General features: G+C 45.4%; 1 protein-coding gene across 7 annotated transcripts in view; it reads right to left on the bottom strand.

Moving 5' to 3' along the window:
* The window catches only part of Sntg2 (syntrophin gamma 2), a 226,846-nt gene that overhangs the window by 156,079 nt on the left and 47,281 nt on the right, over positions 1-23,486 (bottom strand). For all 7 annotated transcript variants that reach the window (XM_074049063.1, XM_074049064.1, XM_074049066.1 and 4 more), the window contains exon 2: positions 8,108-8,245. In XM_074049063.1, the coding sequence (XP_073905164.1) occupies positions 8,108-8,245 (138 nt within the window). The remainder of the gene's footprint in view (positions 1-8,107; positions 8,246-23,486) is intronic.

Raw genomic sequence — 23,486 nt, 5'->3', positions numbered from 1 at the left:
CTAAACACACAGGCAAATCAATGCCATCTGTGGGAAAACACAAATGTGGTAAGAGGTTAAAAATTTGAATGGAGTGTTGCACAGAAACATTGGAACAGTCACAGCCCCGGAAAGAAGACAGGTGGGGAAACTGAGGCAACTGAGCTGGGCTGGGTGTGGTGGCGCATGCCTGTAATCTCAGCTACTTGGAGGCAAAGACAGGAGGTTATACCGAATGTTGTGTCAGATCAATCACATAATGTGTACTTGACTCCTTAGAAAGCACGCTACGTGTCCCTACTCCCCACGAACATGAGAACCGTTACTTTATTCTTAAGGAAACTAAGATGCAAAGTTTTTTAGTCAATATCGCCAAGCTCTCACTATTTTAAAGTTTCCACAATCTTTTTATTATTTTTTGGCATTGTTGTACTGGGGTACATCGTGACATTTTCCACAGTTTGCACCATATGTCTTAGTTGCATTTGTCCCCTCTGTCATTCCCCTTTATCCCCTCTCCACCATTCCTAGAATAGTTTCAAAAGGTCTCATTTTTCCATTCTCATAAAATTCCCACCGTGTTCTCCATATTAAAGTGAGGTGCAGTCTGGGTCCCACCAAACACACTTTTATGAGCTGGAAGCTAACGGCCAAGAAGACCTCTGTGGCCAGCGCTGCTCAGGCTGTGAGCGGGAAGGTCCAGGATTGTGCTGATCTCTGCATGTCAGACTTGCTTTGGAAGCCTGTTCAAGACTGCCCTGAGACTGTGGGTCACCTGAACTGTCTCATAGACCACTTGCTCTGGGGGTCACCTGCACTTCTCAGGACACCTTTGTGTCCTATAGTCGGTCTGCACACAGTCATTCTCCCTCACAGTGGAGACCTCTTCATGGAAGTCAATGAAAGGGTCATGGTAACATTAAGTATGAGAAAGAAACAAGATCTTGTTTCAGATTCTTGATCTTAAACAAGAATCAATCTTCACATTAACACGTGTAGAACTGTACTAAGTGGTTTTCATAAGGAAGGTTTCTAGCACTTACACACAGATTTCCTTTGGAACAAATAGTGCTAGGATGAGTGAGTTATTCAGATTAAAAAGTTAATATGGGCCTACTCTAATGACCTTGTGCAATTCTTCAGCTGGCAGGGCAAGCATAGACGTGTTAACACTCTGAACGCAGTTGTTACTGTTTGCTGGTTTCTGGGAACAGAGCCAAGCCTTCGTGTACGCCATGACACTGTGCCATTTGTAGCTCCTGATCAGCTTCTAGAGAACAGGCCAAGGCACCCAACAGCCCTCCATGGGCGCCGCTGCCAGGCTCCCGCCCAGGAGCAAATGAGGCGAGCTGGGACGGTGATGTGCTGTGAACCCACACTTCATGGGTGACACAAATGCAGCAATACGTAGATATCAAAGCCAACTTATTCTGCAAATACATGTGGAAAAGCCAGTTTTGGGAGACTGAAAAGAAATGGATTTGGGGTTGGGGCCTGAGAGAAATAAAAAATCTTAAGAAGTCAATGAATATTTGCCAATACACATATTGTCAGGACAATGTTGGATGCTAAGGAAATGATCAAATTAGTTGATGTGGGTTGTTACCATGTGGCGTGTAGTTTGAATGAGGGGTTGTTATTAAGTTACATGTTGTTTGAATGGAAAAATAACTCAAGGGGAGTCAATCACTTGTTTAAATTTAATAAAAGACCAAAAGAGACTAGTAAGGAATTTTCAAAGTAAACTAAAATAGATGGGTGTGATATTTTTTCCTGATTTATGAACTCAATACTTCACATTTAAAACATAACCTTCCTCCTGGCCCCAAAAGGCTGATGTTGATCTCATAAGGCAAAATTCGTTCAGTCCATTTCAAAGAGTTCCCGCAGTCTAAACAGCTCCAACATTACTCAAACCTTAAAGTCCAAAGTCTCCGCAGAGACTCAAGGTCTTACCTGAGAGTCAAAAACAAGTGACATACTGCCAACATATGACTGAGTGGAGAAAGCAGCCCTGTCACTCACCTAACTCCATTTTGGTTTCTACTCCATCTGGCTTCATTTCCTTCCTTGGGAGCTCTCCTGAGTCTCTCTCTCCCCTACAGTTACCTTGGATCCCAGGAGCAACAAGGCTAACTGGTAAACATCTTAAGACAAAGGACCCAAACTGCCCCCCTAAGCAACAAGAGACCTTCTGAACATCAACCTACAGCCCTGCACGCTGAGACAATGGCTGAAGGTCCATTGTCTGAAAGTCAGACTATGGCCAGACCAAGACAACCAGAATGCTACCAGGGAAACCCCAATCCTTGCCTGTTTCTCTTTCCTATATAAAGCTGTAAGTGCATGGAAGATGGATTTTAGGTCACTAGCCCTCTGTCCTTCCCAGTGTGATCACACTAAGAATAAAGCTCCTTTCCTACATTCACCATGGCTCTTCTTTTTGGTTTTTGGGATGGGTGGTGGAGCCTACTCCTTTGGAAATCCCTGAGGCTTTTGTCCTATCTCTGGTAACAGTGGACAGGGTATATATTCTCAATCCAAAAGGGAGGAATAGAAAAATAACAAGGAGGAATGGGACCAGAGCAAGACTGAAACCCAGCAGGGCAAACATTAAACCCTGTAACTTCATGCCTGACCTCCAGTGCATGAGGTGGCATGGTGTGAGCTCTAAGGGACTTGGGCAGCCCCACTCCACAGCTGTGCCAACTTCAGCCCATGTGACTTCTCTTGCCTGGGACATTCTTTGGTAGATGTTCTGTGTTCTTAGCATCTCCAGCTTCCCAGGGTCTCCATCACATCACAGCATCAAGCACCACCCTCTTGGGGGCAGCCTACAGGAATTCTGATGATGTCATGCTTCCCAGGACCCTCAGGACCTCCTTTGAAATCTGGGTGGAAGCCTCTATGACCCTACAACCTTTTCATTCTACATGCCTGTAAAACCAGTACAAAGAGCATTGTATCAAAATCTGCAGCCAGGTTAAGCAGTGGCCCGCAGCCCTTGGATGATGGCTCCATGGCTTCCGAGTGCCTGGAAAGTGAGCTCAGTGAAATATATCTTGATGAAACAACATGGCAGGCTGAGCAGAGTGCCCAGGGAACTCCCCTTTCCAGGGAAAGACTTTAAAGTGAGTTTACACCCTTTAGCCTCTTGTGGTGAGGTCTTGCTGCCTCTGAGATGCCTTCAGGGCATTTTTCCTACTGTCCTCAGGCAAAGTAATGGACGTGCTGATCTCTTTAACAACCACACCTTTCAACACACTTCTTTTCCAACCTAACTGCATGTTTTCAAATCTTTCCATTCTGCTTTTGGCTTCCAATTCTCAGCTAAAAGCAGTCAGCAAAACCCAAGCCAAAGCCTGAATGCTAGACTGCATTTGACATTTCCTCCTCAGATGAATTAGTATATTGTCTTTATACAGCCTCCCACAAAGTCTTAGGACATGGACAAAATGTACACAAATTCTTTGTCACCATTTAAAATGGATGGCCTCTACAAAAATTTCCGGTAGAGTCCTGGGTCCCATCTGAAGCCTCAGGAGCACACTCGCTACTGCCTGCTTCCTATCTGCATTCCTGCTGGCCTCTCGGCCTCATTGCTGTAGTTCTGAAGCAGAGCGTCATGGTGCACAGGGAGTAGTGCAGCAGGATGCAGAGTCAGAGAGCAAAGGCAGGGGATAATTCTTCAAAGACACACCCTCAGTGACCTGAATCCTCCAACCAAGTCCCACCTCCTAATATGTCCATTACCTCCTAATAATGCCATCAAATCATGAATTGCCAGTGGATGAATCCACTCATTGTGTCAAAGTCCTCATGATACAATCACCTCCCAATGACTTGATCCACCAGCCGGGACAAAGGCCTCAACACATGAGTTTTTTGTGGGTCCATTTCATGTCCAAACCACACAATAGGGAAAACCCAGATTTGATACTACTGAAAACTACTTTTCTAGAACAAGGTACCCAGCCACATAGGAAGTGGAAATTCTAAACACAGGGCAAATTTGGTGCTAGGGACCCTTGGGAGATGACTGCCCTTGTCTCCTGCTTCTGTAGTCCGATGCTGAGCTGGTAGGTATTCTGATGCACACCTTCTATGGGGCAACTTGTTTTTTCAAGTTCACTCATTGAAGGTGTGGATTTTCTAGCTTTCTTCCTTTATGCACTGGAGAGCGAGCCCTGTCTGCCTCCCAGGCCATCTCCTGATAGCCCATGCTGGGCTACAAACACCAGGGCCAGTGACGGACACCTCCCTGCACATCACTGTCTGAACGGTAGGTGAGCATGTCTGTGCTTGGAGTGCTATGGCTCTCTGAGTGTCCTGCACACCACAGGGCTTTTGATGTGATCTTCACTAAGTTATGCAGCAGCACCCCTGGGATGGTAAATGAGCAGGACGGTTGTTAATGCTGCCTTAACTCTGCAATCACCTTTGTCACAGTAGACCAACAATGCTCTCTTCCTGAACCTTGGATTCCTAACTAGTAAAATGAGGACATGAAATTCTCTAAAACACCATCCAGCTATAATTCTGCAATGACTTAAAGGACAAATATAGAGATCGATGAAGAACCTGTCTCTATATGCAACTTTCCCCACATTCATTATGATTTAGAAACAAATGTATGTCAAGGTTACAGTGACAAATATGAAAATAAAGTGGTTTAAACAAAAACTCTGGACCATGTAAAGAGCCAGCTTTCTCCTGTAAACTCACACACTCTCATGAGAGGCAGAGAAAGCAGAGGCTTTTAAGCCTTCACCATGCCATGCTGATCTCCAAAGGATGGGAAACAGATAAAACACAAACTCACAGATGCTAAATCTGGTGTTGAATCAGCAGAATTTGAAAATCTACTGGTTTTCTTATGCAGTAAATTTAGCTTGGAACCCCCTTTTGTGACAAAACGGGTATCTACCATTGATAATGTGCCTGTTCTTTCAGAAAACCAAGCACAAGTTTCCCCATTACCATGACTCTGCAGTGGACAGTGAACACCATGAATGCGGGGCAGCCTGGTGAGGTTTCAGGACAGCCAGGTCCCCTGTGAGGTCCTCTGCTGTGGGGCTGGAGTTTGAAGAAGGACTTCCCCAGAAGCAGCTCCAAATGTGAAAGTTAATTTTCATTGTTAGTTACTCTTGGGAAAAACGAATCTTGAAAATCAAAGTCACCAGAACTGCACAGGTGGCTTTGGACATAACCCTTGGCAGTGGCACACAGACCTAGCCCCAGGGGGTGCTCCAGCTTGGACACCACTGAGATGCACAAGCCAGCTACTGAGGAAGAATGAGCTGGGTTTTTAACATTAGCGTCCCTAAGTTTTGTCAACTGTGACTGGGAGAGCAACAGACTGCAGTGCTGGGAGATTTCGAGAACTGTAGTATTGCTCAGTGTAGTTCAGGCACACTGTAGCATGAGAGCCAGAGTTTATGAGGATTTCAGTGGTGGTGGTATTTATGGCTTTGGCTCCAAAGTTGAGCTGAGTCTGCTTGACTTTAATACCTGTGTCACGCCCTCCATAAATATGTGGTGAACTGAATGTCATGACATCCACACAGGGACTCAAGTTCCCAAGATATAAAATCCTCATCACTGCTGCCGTTAACCAGCTTTAGAATTACTGAACTTTACATTTCTGCTCATCAGAATTATTGGACATAGAAAATAATTACTTCTCATCAGAGTCCCAAGAGAGAACAATGTGCAACACATTCCACCACACGGATCCGGTAAGAATTGTTGTGCTCTTCACACAGAGAACCCATGGGATGATCTGCCTCTGATTCTAAAAGCAGCTATGACCTTGGCTATCAGTGGTCCTCATTCTCTAAGCTTGTAGAAAACCCTCAGGGCAAGAATGGCTCATTTTCTCACTGTCTGAGCAGAACCAGGTCCCCTGTTCCCCAGATAATAGGATGGATCCCAGCGTAGTCCCATGCCTGGGGCTGTGGGAAGTCAACTTGGGGGATCTCAGGACCTCCTTATGCGTTTCTGTGTATGGAAATTCCTCTGAGTGCCCTGTCACCAACCCAAGTAACCAGGTTGTGTCATAAACGTCTGTTCACTATACTTGTGAAGGGGAAGGGGTCACAGGGAGCCAGCACAGACCATGAGGGATCCAGCCTGGCAGAGGACAGAAAACTGCTCATGTTAATTGTGTGTTCTCCCTCCCCTTTTCTACAGCAGGAACTCTTAACGTTAAATCTTCTAGTGTGTCCAGGTATCAGTGATTCACCTGGAGTTGTACCAGAAGTTCAAGTGTCAGAGCATCTGCCCATTCCCTTAGGCAAGACTCTTCATTTTTACCAAGAAAGTAGAGATCTGGGCCTTATGAAAAAAAAAAAGCATAAGTTATTCTCCCTGGACAACACAGCATGAAAACATTTATTGTTTTCCTTTGTCTGAGACTTTCTATAATTAAAAACAATCCCTCCTTGCTAAGCAGGGCAATTTCCATGCTTACAGCACATGCCCCATTCCTTCCCTCCCCAATCTCACCTTGTCCACGGTTTAGAACAAACAGAGGAATAAGAAGTCAAACAAAAGTTCGGTGCCCAGATCACATAAAGGTGGACGAGCCATTAATCCACACTTTTGAAAGAAACCAACTCACAGTCAGTGGGAGCCCTGAAGGAGCCAGGGACATGCAGTGGGGACAAGTCACAAGGACCCCCAGGCCAAGGTCCACGACTGGACTCAGGTTAGGGAAGTGTGGCGGGAAAGACCAAGCGTCCTCCTCAGCCTTGGGAGCACAGAGCACTGGAGCAGGAGGCCGACTGCAGGGCACATGGATGTGGGGGGGTGTGGGCACCCTCGGGTGGGAGGGGCAGAGGCAGGACACAGAAGGAGGGCCTTTCAGATGCATGACACCAGCAAGGCAGGTCACAGGGTGGCACTCCTAGGATGGAAGGTGCTATAGGGAGATCCTGTTGGACGTTCTCCCCGAAGACACTCCACTTTTCCAGCAAGATGCTCCTGAGGAAGCCCTGGTCACAGCTTTCCAAATCAGAGAGAAAGCATGTGTCATTGCATTTCCAAAGCAAAGCACATGTGAATTCAGAAAACCAAATAAATACAGGTTTCCTGAGTCTGGGCTGTCCAAAGAGCCATCATGAACTTGGAAGTGGAACACTTTTTGGAAGAGTTTCAAAACACACGGGTGTGAGCTTCTTTGCATCTGTATGAGTTCCTGAATATCAGTGCTGGTATCTAACGTGCATATTTAAAGGAGGGAGTGGTGAAAGCTCTGTGAGTACTATGTATCTCAAATTACTTAAACCTTCTAGAAGGAGAACCAGGGAATGGGCACATTGACTATGATTTTAATATAGTACATTTAACATATCTAGGTCTGAGTTAAACACTGAGATGAAAGCTGCAGAAATATTTCCATAATTATTCAAGATTGTACTGCAGCTAATAAAAATTTGACCCTTAACAGAATGTCAGGTCTGGTGTGGTGGTTCATATCTATAATCCCAGCTACTTGAGAGGTGGAAATAGGCGGCTCAAGTCCCAGGCCTGCACAGGGAAAGTTACTGCAATATCCTATCTGAAACACTAACGAAAAGCAAAAGGGCTGGGGTGTGGTTCTTGCCTAGCACACACAAGGTCCTGAGTTCAAACCCAAGTACCACTGAAAAGAGAGTCAATGTGAGTCAGGAATACAACTGAAGTCAGGAAGGACCAAGCCCCAGCACGAAAACCCACAGTGTGCAGGCCAGGGCTCAGCGGGGCTGCTCTACTTCCTGGGGTCCTGGCAGATGGAACCTAGTCAGAGCCGTTTCAGTGAGTGGACTGTCCACCATAGTTTGTCTTTTTAGTATCCAACAAGAGCACATCACATGTCACATTTCACACTGCGGTACTGGGAGCTATTTTTTTATGTAAGATTCCTTAAGGAAAATAAGTATTAATGAAGTGACTGAGAAGGCAGACAAAGGTTTAGGACATAGTCTTAAAAAGGGTATGTCCTTCTGTGATCACCAAAGCCAGCACCCGGGTGTAGTTAAACCATGGTGCACCAGCTTTTCACTAGCCGGCTCCCCAAAGAGGACTTCCCCGAGGCCCGTGGACTGGGGGTGTTTGGAGATGTGCCCTGGAATTCGGGGATACTTACGCTGTTGCTGGGTTGGCCACCCCCCACGCAGACGACGTCCTGCCTTTGGATGGTCAGGGCTTCCTGTGTCAGCCTCAGTCGGACGTCATAGGCGTTTTCTGACACTTCATCGTACAACAGCGCGAGGGTGGTTTTGGTCTGTGGACAAAAAGCAGGAATGTGGACAATTGCATCAGTCCAGGGGCCTGGTGGACAGGAGCGCACATTCCTGTCAACAACCTGGGCTGCACACTCGTGCTTTTAGTGAGCACAGTGCGTTTGTGTGGTGAGACTCTGATTGATCCACAGGTACAGTAAGACAATCCACTAGCTGGGCTTTTCTTCAGGACGACCCTGGACTCGGGAGCTGAGCTGCCCTGGTGTCCCACAGATGCTACTGTACTTGACCGCCCCGGGCAGCACCTGTGCCACCTGCAGCAGGTTCCAGGACAACAGTGCAGCCCTGCCGCCTCCTGACAGTGGACCTGCAGGACCCTGAGAGGACTTGAGGAGCAGTGTGATAAGTAGCAGGACCTGAAACATGGGACCCAGAGGGTCAGCACAAGAAGGACCTGGTCAGTGGCCACAGCAGGTGACACCAGGGCCTGTCACCACAGAAAGCGGCAGCCACCTTCTGAGGAAGGGACTGGCACTGCACTGGCTGCCCTGGACAAGCTCAGTCCTCAGATGACATCAGAAGGTGCAATAGCGATCCAGGTCGATGTGCAAAACACACCATGCACAAAACGTTCTTAACTTTCACTAACTCCCAACACCGCCCAGACTTCCGTGGCATCAGCGTGTCCCCTGGTGAGGAAACTGCCTGCACCCAGGGACCCAGGGACCCCAAGAGCAAAACAGCTGAGCTTACAGAGGAGGAGGAGCTGCCCAGGACGAAGGTCGAGGAGAGGTGCTGGGCTTTCCTCAGCCGAGCAGCACGTTCACGTGTGCGATTCACTGATTAACACTGCACATTTAAACGTTAGCTAAAGCATCAGGACTCCTAAGTCAACCAGGATCGTCTGCCACTGAGCCAGGCGATGCTTCTGACACAAGCCCAGCCTCCGTGCAAAATGTTACAAAGCAAAGTCAGGAACCAAAACAAACTGGAGATAATTAAGCATTCCAACTCCAAACTGTAATTTTTCCTACTGCTCTCTTCCATAAAAACGTTCATTTTGTGCCCAGATAGCGCTCGTCTGCCAGACATAACGACTTGCTTCAGTATAAACGTAGCACACTCTCCATGGACGTCCTATCCACGCACAAGATGCCACCACCCTGCTGAAGACACTGGCCACAGTGCTCCAAGGAAGCCCCGAGGACCATCGGGCTGGGGACCCTGAGGTGACAGCTGACAGCCCCACTGAGAAAGGCAGTGTGAAGAAGGGTCCTGCCTGCTTCCTGCCCCACTCCAAAGCCTTGAGGCTGCAGTCCTGCCCATTTAGCTAGATGACCACGTGCATTTCCTTTGCACATCACTCGAACATAAAAGAGCTACCTCTAATCAGCTTCTTCAAAGCTAAACATTTAGTTTTCCCATTTGTAAACAAGAAAACAAAACTTTAAACACTAATGAAAACAAGCCTCTGTCCCTTCCATGGCCTTCCCTCCCTTGTAGGGTCAGCATCTTTGTCCTGGGCTGCCTGTGGCTGAGGGCCCAGGCCCCCAACTGTCTCATGAACCTTGCCGTTGACTTCCCAGCATCCCACTGACCCACTCAGTGTGTTCTTCAACGCCATCTGGGAGACCTTTACAATATGGTCCAAATAATATCGTTCTCATGACAAATGCCCAAGAGTTTCCATCTGCAGAGGAAAAGCCATACCTGCATATCCCACAAGGCCTCATTCTTCCTGGTCCCCACTCAGCTGCCAGTGATCCTGCAGGGCCACCAGCACCACAGTTCTGTTCCCAGCTGCTAGTCTCCAGTCCCAGGAGGCCCCCCCACCCCATCTGCTGGAAGGTTGCCCTCAGCAGAGCTTCCCACCCTCAGCTGCAGAGTCTGAACCCCCTGACCACTCAGTGACCCTGTTCCTCTCCACCTCCCTTCCTCCCTGGGACCTGTCAGAACTGTGGCTTTTGCCCCTGGGGATCCATGTGCACCAGTCACTGCTGGGCTCCCAGCAGGACCCGGTGCATCCTGGGGCATGTGATGTGCTTTCCGAGTGAGTGGCACAGACGTGGTGCCCACCCGTTAGCATACATGCTCCTGAGATTCATAAAGATTGGCACCAGAATTCTAGAGTTGTATTTCTGTAACATAAGTAGGTACTGGGGACACTGTGCAAAACCATAAATCCGTTCGGCATTGCAGCACCATTGCGGAACGACCAGGTCAGAGAACCACAGCAGAGGCCTTGGAAGACCCCCGTTGTACACAGGGGTTGATTATACAACGGAGAAACCGACAGCTCAGAGAAAGGGCCATTTAAGGAATGTGCTAACTCCAGACATGGCTGTTGTACACCTTCCTTCAAAGAACAATTTCCAGAGGTCCACAATTATAAAAATGTTTACGTGATCTAAAGTCCATAAGAAAACCTGTGTGTGTGCATGTGTGTATGTGTGCACACGTGTGCATGTGTGTACATACATGCTTTGAAGTAAAGCACGTGTGTGTGTGTGTGCATGCATGTGCATGTACGCCATATTGGGTCAGATTGATGCCAAAGCTAGAAACTGGTTTTGGTACTGGAGTTTGAACTCAGAGCTTCATGTTTGCTTGGCTGCCACTCTACCATAGGAACTGCACCTCAAGCCCTTTTTTCTCTGGTTATTTTAGAGATGGGTTCTGCTTTTTGACCAGGCTGTCCTATCTGAAGCTTCCCACAATTACAGGGATGACAGGTGTGAGCCACCACACCCACCTTTTTTCCTCTGAGGTTGCATTTGGGAACGTTTTGTCCAGGGTGGCCTGGAACCAAGATCCTACTGATCTCAGTCTCCCCCATAGCTTAAGGGCATGTGCCACTGCACCCAGCTATTGGTTGAGATGGGGTCTGAAAAGTTTTTGCCCAAGCTGGCCTGGAATTGCAATCCTCCTGATCTCAGCCTTCCAAGTAGCTAGGATTACAGGCATGAGCCACAGGTGCCCAGCCAGAATTTCCTGAGAGAAAGATTAACTGACTTTGTGGTATAGAAATATATATGTGCATATAGCAGACACTAGGTTTATGAAAGAAGTCTTACAAATAAAGATGGAAGGTGAGCATTCTAGTAAAATTGAGCATGGAACATGAAGAGTAATCCCTAAAAGAAAAGAATATAAAACTTCATTCACCAAAGAATAAAATGAGCGAAAAATCTGAAATGAAATGCAATCCCGTCAGTCATGGAAGAATCACAGTTACCCCAAGAATGGTTTATGAGTTTCTTAAACCATGAGGTCAGCTCATGATTAAGGACAGAGACACCCATTGTCTGCACAGACATGGCGACAGGTGTGCACAGGTGTGTGGGGGGCACACATGTTCTGGAAAATGACTTTCAGGAAGTCATCCTGCAAACTCAATCACACAGGGTGCTGAGAGTGATAGGCTCACCTCCTCTCTTCACTTGTAAAGCTCCCTGGCATGTGGGTGGCCAAGAGGCCACTAAAATACTCAGTTCTCTATCACTTGATAAGCAAAAGTGTCCAAAAATATCACTGCTTGAACAGCAGAAGAGTGTGACAGTCACTAGTATATTGAAACTACACTTATGAGAACGTGAGTGTATACATATGTGTAGACAGACACACACAAAGTTAGAAAGATAGGGTTTATACATAAATATCTATTTTTAAAATTACGAGCATGCATTGTTTATGACTGCCTACTTAATATCTGTCAACTTCTAGTTTATTGGGTCCTGACTTTGGCTGCTAAAGTTTATTTCCTTCCAAGCAATTTAAGCTGGGGCCTTACTAACTTAGAAGAATCAGAACCACTGCATTGCCTATTTTACAGGCTTTTCACATATTTATACACTGAGTGCCCGAACGGTTCATGAATCTATTTGTCACAAGAGCACACTGAAGCTTGTTAATCGTTCAGACAAAAGAGAAGTGTTTTCTAAAACAGAAACACTTGATAAAAAAAAAAATCACAAACTCTGACTCAACAAATACTCATTTGTCAATTCATTAATTAATTCAGCGTGAAGAAAATGTGTACAAATAGCTGTAATATGTTTTCCTTTACTTATTCAGAAGAGACTACGGTTTCTTCACTGAACTGTTGACCTAATGTGAATTACAGAGGGAACATCAGACACCGAGACAAACGTAAACACCAAGAGCTGCTGAATCACAGAGCAGGGGAGATCCTAACCACCCAGCTCTGCGGGATGGGGAGAGACGGCTTTGGAGTTTAGCCCAGGCTCGGACACATGCTGCCGAGGGGACCCACGTGGTACCTTGTTGTAAAGAGTCTAAACCCCTAGCCCCATGTCTTGGTTTACCAGTGGTAAAGACTCTGTGGACATAAATTAGCGCGCTATTGTGTAAGTGGCACTGGATGTGACTGTGCTCGTGCAATATGGACACAACTAGAAGACCCTGGAGGACAGTGCGGGGACCAGGTGACACGCAGGTAATTCCCTGCTTGGCCACAGCCTGTCTGGCTTCTCTCATGGCAGGCAATTTCAGCTTCCCTCAGAGACAGAATAGGTAAGCAGGTAGTATATGAAAGTTCCTGACAGAAAACCTGTCATAGAACGGTGTAGCTGGATGTGATTTGGTAGGCTATCTTTTTGCAGTTGAATTTGACCATTTTGGGAAGCGGAGAGAAATGTAGACCTTTTGGGTCTGGTGGTATGCCACATGGCTGAGAGAATGAGGCACCAGCAAGAGCCATGTAAGCAGAAGTCATCTGAGTGAGGAAATCCCATACTCTGGATTTTACAAAGACATAAACCCAAGTAATTCAGACAAAAAGAGAAACAAGAGTTCACTAAAATGCATTTTGAGCCAAACCCTGCTTGTCTTCCAGGGTGAGAAGTGGAAACACAACAAATTCATTTTATATTAACAAGTAACAACAAAAAGCTTTATTTTGAAAAAAAGGAGGGAGGGATAATATTCTGCCCACAAACACGAGAGTCTGACATTTTAAAAACATAAACTAGAGCCCTGTGAAGGCTCTGAGACTGCGGTGTCCCCTTAGCCGGCTCCCCGGCAGTGCAGGACCCATCAGCCCATGTGATCACTCCCACTCCTGTGTCTCAATCACTGACGGTGCTTAACCAGGTGGACGCCCAGTGACCGCTCGTTAATTTAAAAACTTTCACACACATGATAGGCCTGTTGGTGCACATTCAAATGACACTCTGACCTGTTCTTCTTGTCTTAGTCGCCTATGGCCATCATTTTTGGCATCAATATGATGAAAAAGTTGGATCTCTATGTTCCATTCTGCATATTGGTATATTATTCAATGGCTAGTCTATTTATTTTGACTTTAAATGATGTGATGTGATTCACTGATCAACATTTAATACAACAAGGTAAATACTTTAAATAAGATTCCGCGCATACAAGTTAATAGGAGACAGTCTTCAAAACCATTGTTTCTCTTTTTCTTTTTTTAATTTTTATTTTTTTATTATTCATATGTGCATACAAGGCTTGGGTCATTTCTCCCCCCTGCCCCCACTCCCTCCCTTACCACCCATCCCGCCCCCTCCTTCTCCCCCCCCCACCCCCTTGATACCCGGCAGAAACTATTTTGTTGAAGAGAGAGTATAAGCAATAATAGGAAGGAACAAGGGCAAAACCATTGTTTCTCAAAGGATGTCATGGATTAATGTAGATTTGTTTAAAAAAAATAAGCTGTATAAAGATTTATTTTTAAAATTCTGCTAAATCAAATGTGATCATTTCACCTGAGTTGCTTCAGAATATACACTTCAGTTACACTTAGGAAAATGTTTCCTGAGAACACACCTCTGTGCACAGATAAGAACAGTATATGCTGACCTCAGATACAGAGCAAGCTTTCAGCTCAACAGAGATAAATATAAGCAATTAAATTCATTAGGAAAAATGCAGCTGGTACCCAGCAGCCTCATGCAGTTGTCTTCCCATTAACATATCCATAATGCAACAATAGCTTTATCTTGGGGAAATTCTCCCTCAATGTACAGGCCTACTGTCCATTCAGGGTTTTAAAAATTCCCCTGAGAACACAAACACTTGAATTTGGCACTCTCTGTCCTGGTCTGAGTAATCCCTTTTTCAGGTGAGAGCTGTAGAGGCACTGAGCAGCTGAACAAACCATGGACCCCATGGAGCCCCAAGGCAGATTCCACATCCTCTCATCAGTCCTCCTAACATGCTCACCGCCAACACAGTGACTCCTTAATGGGCAGTTCCTCTTTGCACCCACATATCAACCACGAAGGTCAGTCTAGCATTCTATCGTACCCAGCTTAAGCCTCCTGGCCAAACTTATGCTTAAGAAGAATGTTTTACAGACATCATTAGTACTTCTCAAAAGTTCTATCTAAAAAAACAAGGGAACTTAATAATGAGTCACACCTTTAAAATACAGGGCAATTTATTCTCCTGCTCATGAGACGAATACAAAGATGGTACCATTCAACCTCAACCTAGCTGAAAGAGCGATTACATAAAGGTTGGCGTCGGCGGTGAACCATGTTGGAGAAGGTTAGCATTCCACAGCAGGGAATGTGGGATGCGCTAACACTGCACCTACTCAAGTCACCGCTCTCACAGGGGAGGTGCGGGGAAGTTCTGCACATCTGATAGATGCCCTGTGTGACCTATTGCACCCCTGCAGCCATGGCGGCTGAGTGTCATTCTCAGCTGCAGACCTTCACCTTCTCAGTTAGAAAACTGGACCAGTGAGACAAGAACGTCCTCGGCGAACATGTGTGGCTGGGAAACAGCATTTTACTTCACTTGGTCCACCTCCCATAGCCAGGGTCCAGGTATCTGTGTGCAGACACAGACACTGGTACACTGCTCATTTCCAATCCAGGAAGTCCCTCCAGTGATTCCTCAGAATTTACAGCACACCTGAGCTCACCCCATAAGTGTGGTGCTTAAATCCAACATGAAACATATTCTCTTGACCTCACCTGCCTGCCGAGGCCACCTGGCTCTTTGCTCCCCTGAAAGAGAGCTTCTAGACAGCTATGTACACACTGGCCCATCATGTCCCCAAGACCTTTGCAAACTCGCTCCTGCCAGGTTTTTGCTTCAACTGTAGCAGCAAGCCTGCTCTTTTTCAGGATCACCACAGCCTCCACACTGTCCAGCACAGCTGTGAGCACTGGTTTCTCTCTTATGGCCCACGTGTGTGGACTCTGTCCATTACTCCTCCTGCTCGGCTGTCTCCCATGGTGCCCAGGGATCTTGCCTCTTCCTGTTTCTCACTCCCTTGTGAGTTCTTGTACTTCTCACTGCCTGTTCAACTGGTCAGGGCTCAGAACCTAGCCTGTGTCTTCCTTCTGTCCTGATGGTCCCCTGGGAAGGCTCACCCATCAGTGCATGGATGACCTCCAAATCACATCTCCAGCCACAGGCTCTCTGGACCTGCAGGTATCAGCACCAGCAGCTTCCACATAGACTTCCTGAGCTCTGCAGGCCCAGGCCAGGCTCTGGCCCCAGCTCTTCCTTTGCCTTTCTTACCTGAGGCTCACTCCAGCCCACCAAGTCTTCAGGTCAGGTCAAACACTTACCCTTTGCTTGACTCCGTTGCTGTTTTCACAGCAGGCATCTGGTCCCACCATCAGAATACACCTGGATTTCCTCTCCTGCCACCATGCTGGCTTCATGTCCCATATCACGGTAAATAAAAATCCCAAGATCTCCCCTGCTTTTACCTTCCACCCTTCAACAAAGACGCCATGATCTCTTTTTAGATACAAAGAGAAATCATGTCACTTCTCAGCTTAAAACCTCCTTCCCACTCACAGATTCACAAGGAGTAACAGCTAAAATTCTTAGCGTGGCCCACAAGGCCATGTCTGTCATCCCTCTGCAGCTGGGAGCTGTGGCCACACCAAGACTGCTCAGATGCAGTCTCCTGGGCCCTCTGCCATTCCTCCAATGTCTCTTACACCCTAACCCTGTCCTTAATCCAGTGTCCACTTAGTAGAATCTGACCCCACAATTCTGTTCTCAATCTAATATCCACTTACCAGAATCTTATTCCTACCTCCCAACCCTGCCATCCTGTCCTCAACTGCCTCTCAATGAGGTCTGCTACCTGAGTTGGTCAGATTGCAAACGCCCAGGCCTTCTCCCAAGGGCATTGTCTGCTCAGACTTCTGACACCAACTGTAGCCATCTGGGGTCAAGCCACAGGGTCATAGAGAGCAGGCACACAAGACCCTCCTCATTTCTAACACCTGTCATAGATGTAGGGTTTCTCAACAGAGTTAGTAACAAATGAAGAGCTCACATCTCCCCAGAGTCAGGCATGTTCAACTGCAGAAGCAAGGATACGAGATGCCAGGGCAGGACGTGATGTTGAGGTCTCCGTCCCTGGACACATTCCCCTCAGCACTGAGTGTGACAAGACACTTGAAGCCTTGTCACCACGAGGCAGACCTGGGCCTCAGTGTCCAAGGACTGTACAGGGGCCTCATCCTATACTTGGCTGACTGACGGACAGGACCTGTGCTCTGAGAAGCCTTCCATATGCAGCAAAGATGCCCCTACCACTCAGATGTGCTGCGAGTCTAACAGGCCGAGGACAAAGGTCAGGTCTCCCTTTGAGTGACATACTCACTACACACCTCCCTAAATACTCTTAAATATCACAGCACCACTGCCTGTGGGCTCTGACACCAGATGGCAGATTCCTGCATTTCTCTGGCTTTCTTTGCTGAAGGCCATCATCATTTACCTGCTGGACATCTGATCACCTTGTGTCTTTCTACATATGATTGTGAGCTGGAAAGGGCCCGGTCTTCACTGTACTTACTCATGCAAGCCTAGGGGCTCTGGACAGAGGAAAGAAAATCAATACCTGGTAACTAAAGTTACTCAGGAAGACTCCCAACTGTTGTTATCTGAATATGCATCATGGCAGAACAAAAATCAATTGACCAGTGAGCTGGCACTCTTGGTGTGTTTTAGCAATATAAAAGACAACAGCTAAATGTGGCATCACACAGGCTCGGGAGCTTTGGGAATGCATTTCCTCTGCAGATCCTGAGTATGGAGGCAAATCTGTGTGCGGCCCCAGAGAAATGATGTGTGGTGATGTTGGCTTCATGAACGAATTCTAGTGAGAGAACTAGTGATGCTGAACGCCTGGTTCTCACCCTGAGATCTGCTGAGCACATGCACTGGGAGCCCAAATAATAACCATGATAGTAGCAAAAAGTATGTCAGAAACTCTGCTGAGAAGCTGTGCGCATGCTCCTCTTACGCTTTGCCTCGCAGGAGGAGAAAGAGCAGTTTCCTCACAAGTCCTCACTCTGCAGAGGAGTAAATTAAAGCTTACCTGTCCTGGCAAAGCTGGAATGAGGGCAGCAAACCCTCAGCCCTTGTCTCAGAGATCTCTGCTTGCTCTGTGCCCACATGGCCCCTGACCCAAGGCACTGGCTGCCAATGTCACTTAGCTGGTACTGACCACCACACAGAAGGTCCCAGCTGGAGGCTGGCTTTACCATGAGGGTCCTCCATTCTCTCTGAATGGGATAATGGCAAGGACACAGGAGAAATCACAGGAGAGAAATCATGGCTGTAGGAGCAAGAGGCTGGGGAGAAGCGGACTTCCCAGATTCCTGGTGCGGAGCGGAGGAGATAGCCTGGGGCTAGGTCATGTTTAACAGTCCTTTCTTCAGCCGCGGCGATGGGCGTTCCCACCCAGGTGGATGGTTTGTGCAACGTGGGATGGAAGATGATACAAAGATACACCACTCACACGAAAGAGGCTCTGGCTACTTTAGCATCTCATCTGTTTTTTACTACTCATCTACTACCTGCGGTCATCTTATGACAAAGTTAACAGTCTTGAATCCTCGTGATGTTACTTCAGCATAAGGCATTTACTATTTCAAAGAAACTGAACATAAGTCCAAAACATAGATGCATTTTTTTAATGACTGGCTGTCATAAGCATTTTCCTGCCGTGAAGCTTTTACTGCACATTCCTCATGGTGAGTGCATAACAGATCTAGTGATGCAAAGTATTTGAAAGATGTTTTACCATTTCTGTTTTAAAATGTACTGCTGGTTCTACCTATTAATATGGAGCTTTGTTGTAGGCAGCCCCAAGGAAACATGGGCATTTTCCTGGGCACATACCACCTGCCATGCACAGGTAAAGACACGGGTAGATGGCAGTGCTGAAGCCACAGGGTGCTGATGACTGGAACATAAGCTGTAAGGCCTGTTTAATTACTGCCAACACAGTTTAATCACGCAGCTCCTCGGTGAGGCTGATTGCTGCTGGCCTGGATGCCTCTCAGCACCCCATGTCTGGGCTGTGCACTTTATCAGTACCGTCAGGTATGAATTTAATGAAGCTGCAGGTATTTTTAAGCAAGTGTCAAAACGCTGTTATGAATATTGTAGCTAAAATATAGCAGATGAATGTATAAATGTGACAAAATACCAAGTGGCTATACAATTAGAACATCTGTCTAATTCCAATTTTTAAGACTTTATGATTTTTTTCAGCATTTTACCAATAATGGCTTTCAGAATAAGCAAGTAAGGGAAGACACTGGGTAGTGAAAACTCCAGGGCACACACAAGTGAGGAGGTTTTAGCATCTGGTTACTCAGCTCCTCTGCGTGACTGCAAGCGTCTGGAGTATGGGAACCCCAGCATGTGCTTCAGGCTTCTATGGCCTGCTCCAGGCATGGGACACAGAGAACAGAGGAGGGAGAGCTGGATTTCTCATTCCTCCTCCGCTTATGGGAAGCTCAACCTGCAGAGCAATTACTTAAGAAACGAGTCTGTTCACAGCATGGCTTCTGGGACGGAGTGATCTATGGAAAGTTGCTCTTCCTCCCGGGTTTGTTTGTCTTCTGCTACTTGCTTCACACCTAGTGCCTGGCACCTCTGAAGGAAGCTACACCTAAAACGGTTTTCAGAGAGAACCAAGGTGATGCCAGCTCCCAGCAGAATGAGGTACAGCTTGGGCTCATAGAGCAAGCTGTCCCTGGAGCTCATCCATTGATTCCAGTCACAGACTCAATGGAGAGGAACACAGAGGCTGTGGTATCCTCAGCTCTCCAGTCCGAGGCACCTGAGCAGCTGTCATCACAGTGTGCACACCACTCAAGAGATTGTAATTCAAAGTTCTTGTGGGAGCCAGGTCCCCACATCTCCTGGAGCCCCCTGGGGACTGGAAGCACGGTCCCACTGTTTGCACAGGGCACAGAGCTCTACCCAGACAGTCCGTGGTGGGGCTGATGTCTTTGGTATATCCTCCCTGGCTTCCCTTTGATTTCATTTCTCCAACTGCAGAATAAAAGGATAGTCTACACAATCAGATAACTCACTTTCAGAACTAAAATTTTGCCTCCGGATTCAACCCTGAAATGGAGTCTGGTCCAAGAAAACAATGTGCCAAAGCAAGCACTGTGGCTGCTTCTTCACAGCTCTGTCCCTGGTACTGTAGAAACATCACAGAGCTTTAAAAAACAGATTCCAGCACAGAAAAGCAAACAAACAAACCATTGCATCTCTCTAAAATGGTACTCAGTGACTTCAAAATGGATTTTGTAATTTTTATGGCAACATCTGAATGCGCCATTCCACAGCAGGCATCAGCAAATCATTACGACCAAAACCCCATGGAGAAAGGACAATGTGAGTTCATCAACACAGGGTATGTAGGGAGGGATGTCCAGTGTCAGCAGTGACAGTGACAATGGCAATGAGACCATGATTTCTACCTCATATTGTAGGAAAATCACTATTGCAGCAATGGGTTGAGTTGCCACTCTACAAAACACTTTGAATATACAATTTAGATATTTTTATAATCTATAAGTTAAGCTTTTTGGCAATTAAAAACACCAAAGCCAAAAGAAGTTGAGTTTCTCACCAAAAGCCAACCATTTCATTATTGGCTTTGTGGGGACTAAAAACTATAAGGAATTTGATACCAGTCTCCTCCAAACCGGTTTATCCAGGGCATGTAAGGCTGACTTATACATTAATCAGCCAATGAATTAACATATTAACATATTAACATGAAACATGAATTAACATATTAACATGAAAGATACAAACTGCAGATCTCAATTGATGCAGGAAAAGCATTTGACAAAATTTGCATCCCTTCTTGAAAAAACTATCAATAGTCAGGACACAGATGGACATTTTCTCAACAATAAAGATCATCTAGGAAAACCCCACAGTTAGCATCACTATCACTGGGGAAAACTGAACTGTTTTACTTTATGATATGGCTCAAAGGAAGGATGGTTCAAAGGAAGGATGTCCTCTCTTTCTAACACAGTCCTAGAAGAACCAGAAGTAACCACTCAAAAAAAAAAGAAATAAAAGGAATGCAAATCTGAGAGGAAGAAATAAAACTATCTCTGCTTGAAGATTGCATGATTTTATATGTAGAAAATCAAAAGAATTCACAAAAATATTAGCTCTAAGAAGTGACTTCAGTAAAGCTGCAGGACATAAGACCAATACGCAAAAATCAGCTGTATTTCTATGCACAAAGGACCAGCTAGGGGGAAGGAAAACAATCTAACTTGCAATACCATATAAATAGATAGACAGATAGACAGCCAGACAGATAGATAGGGAGGGAGAAGGGAGGGAGGGAGAGAGAGAGAGAGAAAGAAAGAGAGAAAGAGAGAGAGAGAGAGAAAGCAAGAAAGAAAGAAAAAAAGAAAGAAAACAAATCTGGGTCTGACAGAGTTACTCAAGTGGTAAAGTGCCTGCTTAGCTAGCATGAGGCCCTGAGTTTAAACCCCATACCACAAAAAAAGGAAAAGAAAATACTTAGGAATAAGTGGGACCAAGAAAGCGAACAGTATATTGAAATCTATAAAACACTGATGAAAGAAATTGAAGACATAAATCATTAATAAATAAAAAAAATCCCATGTTCGTGGATCACAAGAACACTGTAAAAATGCTCACTCCCCTAAGCAATCTATAGGTTGAAGATACTCTCTATCAAAATCCTAATTGTATTCTTCACAGAAATAGAGGAAAAAACCCTAAAATACATATGGAACTATGAATGACCCCAAATATCTAAAGTAATTCTGATCAATAAACAAACAAAAGTTGACGGCTTCACATTCTTCATTTAAAATCATAGAAAATCTAAGGAAACCAAAGCAATTTAGTACTGGTGCAAGACAAAGGCAAGTGCAGCAGAACAGAAAGCCCAGAAATCAACCCAAATGTACAAGGACAGCTAATTTTCTACAAATATGAAAAGAGGTTATCATAGGGAAACGATTGTCTCTTAAAGAAAATGGTGCCAGAGAAATGGGATTTCCACATGCAAAAGGTTGCATGGGACCCCTGTGTTACATCAAAACCAGAATAAACCCAAAATGCATGAAGGATGTAAATGTAAGACCTGAAATGATAAATGTCCAGAAGAAGATGGAGCTGAAGCTCCATTCCTTGGATTTGACAATGAGTTTTGAATGTCACACCCAAATCTCAGGGTATAAAATCAGTCAATCAATCAATAAATAAATAAATGGAGTTATAGGGACCCATCAATAAAACGAAAAGGCAACCTATAGATTGGTGCCAGGAGGATGACTTCCAAATGACTCCCAGGAAATCACTCTGGGCACAGTGCAGAAGGGAGAGGTTATGGAGAGAGAAAAATCTGAGAACTGAGTCACCACAGCTCAGAAACACAACAGGAACATTTAAGGAAGATGAAAACCATGTACAAATAATTGCAATAAAAGTCACAGTGAAATACAATAAGTCAAACGCAGTCATGCTGTGTTGGCTTAAATAAATACCACAAATACAATATGGAGAAGATGACAGATAAAAGCCAAACGGCAAATAATGGACATTTCCAATGTAGAAAAGGAGCCATTAATATGCACAGAAATAACACAGTGCTTGGATAAAAACTCCGATCTACCTGTAGGAGGACTTGCTGAGACTACAGAGGTGGGTGTGGGGCACTGACTGAGACTAACCAACAACTAACACCAACTGTACTTTACGACAAAAAATAAAACTATGGCTTCTTACTTTCAGTAATTTAGCAGATCTGATGTTCCTGATAAAAAAACCTTCACCTTGGTTAAAATAGAATTTTTAATGCTTTTCTAGGATCACAATGCATAGTTGAAAATTCCAGAATTGAAAACCAATAATTTTATTCACCTGCATTTAAAAAGTGAACAAATCAATGCCTGGGTCTGAAGAGCACAGTTTAGAAGTCTGAGCTCACTGATGTCCATAGAATTTGTTGTCAACAAATTCTTCTGGGCACACGTGGGGCATGTACCCAACTGAACACAATGCTGGGTCATAGGAAAACACAGGTGAAGGACTAGTACATACAGAGTATGTTCTTTTTACATATTCAGCAACAAAAAATCAGCTGAAAGGTAACAGAAAATCCATTCTCCAACAGAATTATTATCACAGGTGAATGGGAGAGAAGTGACAGTGGAAACCAGAATATATCTTCAACAGACAATGAAGGTACAACTTTTAAAACTCGTGGAATACATCTAAAACAGTGTTTCTGAAAAAAAATTACAACTTGAAAAGTATTTATAATTAGTCACGGGCCACGTACATTTTGGTCGATGACATATCAAACATACCATGGCAATCCAGCAAGATTATATAACCAAGTGACATTGTGTTCTCAATGACAAAATCATCCAAGACACAATTCACAGGCATTTCCTTTCATCAGTGAGGCTTGACTAAAACTTTGGTTGGAAACCAATGTCCTTGTCCTAGGGGAGAGAAACAAGCATGCCAGCCAGCTGCCTGTGTCATAAATGAGTTTTTATCAGCACGACCATGGCCCTTCCTTGTTGCATGGCAGAGGTGAGTGTGCGGCCACAGGCCCTACAAGCCCATATATGACCCTACAAACAGCTTGCAGATAGAGATCTCTGACTTAAACTTCCATATAACAAAGAATAAAAGAAAGTACAAAGAAGGAAATAATGAGAGAAGAAATGCATGAAATGGAACCCAGGTCAGATGTAAGCCAAGCCAAGCAAGAGTCCTCTGAAAGAGACCCATGATGTAGGAGCAATAGGAACAGGAGGGAACACCAGGAACCCCACAGTGATTTAAAAAAATAACCAATTTCACCATACATTTGACAACTTGTGTTCAAACGACGAACTCTTTAAAACCCAGTTTACTAACACCCTTATAAAGTGAAATAAGACATGTGCTTGCCTATGTCTGTTTAAAGAGTTAAATCCATTATGGAAATCTTTCCAC

The sequence above is a fragment of the Castor canadensis genome, chromosome 12, assembly GCF_047511655.1.
Source record: "Castor canadensis chromosome 12, mCasCan1.hap1v2, whole genome shotgun sequence".
In the NCBI taxonomy this organism is placed as follows: domain Eukaryota; kingdom Metazoa; phylum Chordata; class Mammalia; order Rodentia; family Castoridae; genus Castor; species Castor canadensis.
The sequence above is the reverse complement of the archived record's forward strand: the minus strand, read 5'-3'. Positions and strand labels throughout refer to the sequence as shown.